This window comes from Haemaphysalis longicornis, unplaced genomic scaffold, assembly GCF_048455015.1.
Source record: "Haemaphysalis longicornis isolate Haplotype H1 unplaced genomic scaffold, Haemaphysalis longicornis Haplotype H1 scaffold_15, whole genome shotgun sequence".
Classification (NCBI taxonomy): Eukaryota; Metazoa; Arthropoda; class Arachnida; order Ixodida; family Ixodidae; genus Haemaphysalis; species Haemaphysalis longicornis.
In genome coordinates this window covers 14,753,885-14,756,390 of record NW_027526257.1, presented here as the reverse complement: position 1 = coordinate 14,756,390, position 2,506 = coordinate 14,753,885, and the positions used below count along the sequence as shown (strand labels likewise).

The 2,506-nt window shown below is 52.6% G+C and overlaps 1 protein-coding gene across 1 annotated transcript; it reads right to left on the bottom strand.

Annotated features, from left to right (window-relative positions):
- Window positions 1–215: 215 nt before the first annotated feature.
- LOC144165761 (G-protein coupled receptor moody-like) lies at window positions 216–2,019 on the bottom strand. The gene has a single exon (XM_077695540.1). The coding sequence runs from the start codon at window positions 1,941–1,943 to the stop codon at window positions 834–836; it is 1,110 nt and encodes a 369-aa protein (XP_077551666.1). The 5' UTR covers window positions 1,944–2,019; the 3' UTR covers window positions 216–833.
- Between the last annotated feature and the right edge of the window lie 487 nt (window positions 2,020–2,506).

The window sequence follows — 2,506 nt, the reverse complement described above, 5'->3', positions numbered from 1 at the left end:
TGGTAGGCCATACATAATTGGCCAATGGACAATGGTATTAGTGGCCATAGCAGATTGGCCAGTGAATGACAGCCAAGCTCCAGCCTTACACGGCCAAGGACCATTTTGGACTAAGGGCCGAACACTTTGGCCGAAGATGGGCCGGGAGGAAAAGGGCTGGCCAATGTTCTTTGGGCAAAGATTGGCCGCACATGCTCGTGCTACCTGGGATACGACCTCACGGAGAGCGAGCGATCGAGAGAAGACTTTGAGATTTTCCTTCACCATGGCCGCTGCGCACAGTGTTGCCAGCGGCGCGCACGGTTCACGCCTTTTTGCAAGGAGTCAGCGTGTTTCTGCAATGCTATGTAAACCTAATTCCAACAGTATTGATGTGGTGTAGAAATGCTTTATTACTGTTTGCATAACGTTGCGCGAAATGTCATGTAACATTTTCTTTTGCTTTTAATGTTTTTGAACGTTATGAGCTTGTTCACGGAACGTTCGTGAAATGCAACACTAACAATAGTGATATATTGTAAAATGTTTTCTTGAGGTTTAGATAACGTTTTCCGAAACATTATTGTAATATTTTTATAGCATTACCTAAACATTAGAAAAAAATGGCTTTGAGAACAATGTTGTAACATTAACAGCAAACAAAAAGTAACATTCTTCTAATGTTTTGATGCTACTTGGGGGGTAGCTTCAATTGCAAGTGTGCGGGATAAGTAATAGAGAGAGAGATAGAGAGAGTAATAGAAATGTACATGTTCTGCATGGCTCAAACACTCTCGGATCGTCGGGCAAGTGGTAGCGATAATACCGAGCAACACCGAAAAAAAGGATAATCATCACACGGCCGTCTCTCGGCTTCCCGTGCTCTCGGACAGTGTGCCGCTCTTGGCGCAGGGCCAGAGTTCCTTGTAGGCCTGCCGGTACTCCCGGCTCATGCAGATGTAGATGAGCGGGTTAACGCATCCCGAGAAGTAGTAGGTGACGTACGCGAACACGTGGATGCCCGGGTAGTCGTCCAAAAGCCGGAAAGTCTTGAGCACGACCACCGGCAGGTAGCAGAGCGTGAAGACGGCGAAGATGACGAACACCGTCTTCAGCAGGCGCCAGTCCTTGGCGATGCGCCGCTGCTGGCGCTGCACCTTCTCCGCGGACACGGCACCCCCGTCCTGGCGCTGGGCGAAGAAGCGCGCCACGAAGGCGGCAGACTTGTGGTTGGAGCTGTATTGGCGCAGGTTGCGCTGCGTCATGCGCACCATCCAGTAGATGCGGCTGTAAAAGATGACGAATGACGTGGCTGGCACGAAGTAAGACACCAGGAGGATGAACGCCTTGCTGCTGCGCCCATTCTTGGGCATCACGCCGCACGTGCCGGTGTCCCTGTCCCAGCCGAACTGGCCCCACACGCCCGCCGTGGCCATGAAGATCAGCGACAGACTCACCAGCCACGTCCCGGTCACCACCAGCAGGTTGTTGCCCTCGGTGAAGGCCCGAGCGTAGAGGCTCGGCTTGATGATCGCCACGTACCGGTTGATGCTGATGGCCATGACGGTGAAGATGGAGGCGCCCGTGTTGAAGTAGCGGCTCACGCCGTGTGCGACGCACAGGCCGTCGCTGTACACCCAGCGGGCGTTCCAGAAGATGCTCGCGGTCAGCGGGGTGTTCAATGCAGAGAAGAGCAGGTCGAAGAAGCACAGGTTGATCACCAGCGCTGTGGTGGCGTTCTTGAGCAGCTTCGAAGACCGGAGCAGTGCGGCGATGGACACGGCGTTAGATATCACGCCGAATAATGCCATGATGACGAGGGCCACGAAGCCGCCGGTCAGCACTGGACGCGGGTAGTCCTCGAAGAGTAGCACCGCGGAGGGGCTGTCATTGGCGCTCCCTGTGCCGAAGTCGATTCCTACTGTAGTCTGAACTTCGGTGGTGGCCTGAACTGTGGCGTTCATTTTCCAACTGCTGTGGTTCGTTCACTAGTTGCTTCGCAGCGACTGAGCAGGGTTCAAATGATTCTTTGTAGAAACCTCTGCCGGATCGCACGCCGTCTTCCGCAAGACGAGCCACTTCCCGAGATACCCCGGGCTGTCGTCACTCCGGATGGCGCGGGAAGCGATAATAACGGAAGACCTACTACCGGTCTTCACAAGTCCCAGATGGAAATGATTTCCAGTCCCGGCTGTGTAACGATAGAGTTTTCCAGCCTAAAATCGTTTTTAGCCTGGACTGGAGTCAGGTGTCAACCGGAACCAGTGGCTGAAATCGAAATTTTGAGGCTTGTCTCCGGTCAGAAACAACACGTTTTCTGGCTGGAGGTCGCACCATTCGCAGCTGGAACAATGCAGACTTACAACTGCAAATCCCCCTTTTCATTTTGAAAATACAGTTATTCCAGCCAGACTGATGTACCTTACCCGGTGTAAATTGCTTTATTCTTGCTGCTTGTACACCACTTTCTAGCCGGAAATAGATTGTTTTCTTGCTGGATTCTGCACCATTCCCAGCCAAAAATATT

Excerpts from the sequence above, each read along its gene's own strand:
- LOC144165761 (XM_077695540.1), bottom strand. The coding sequence starts at position 1,943 with ATGAACGCCACAGTTCAGGCCACCACCGAAGTTCAGACTACAGTAGGA.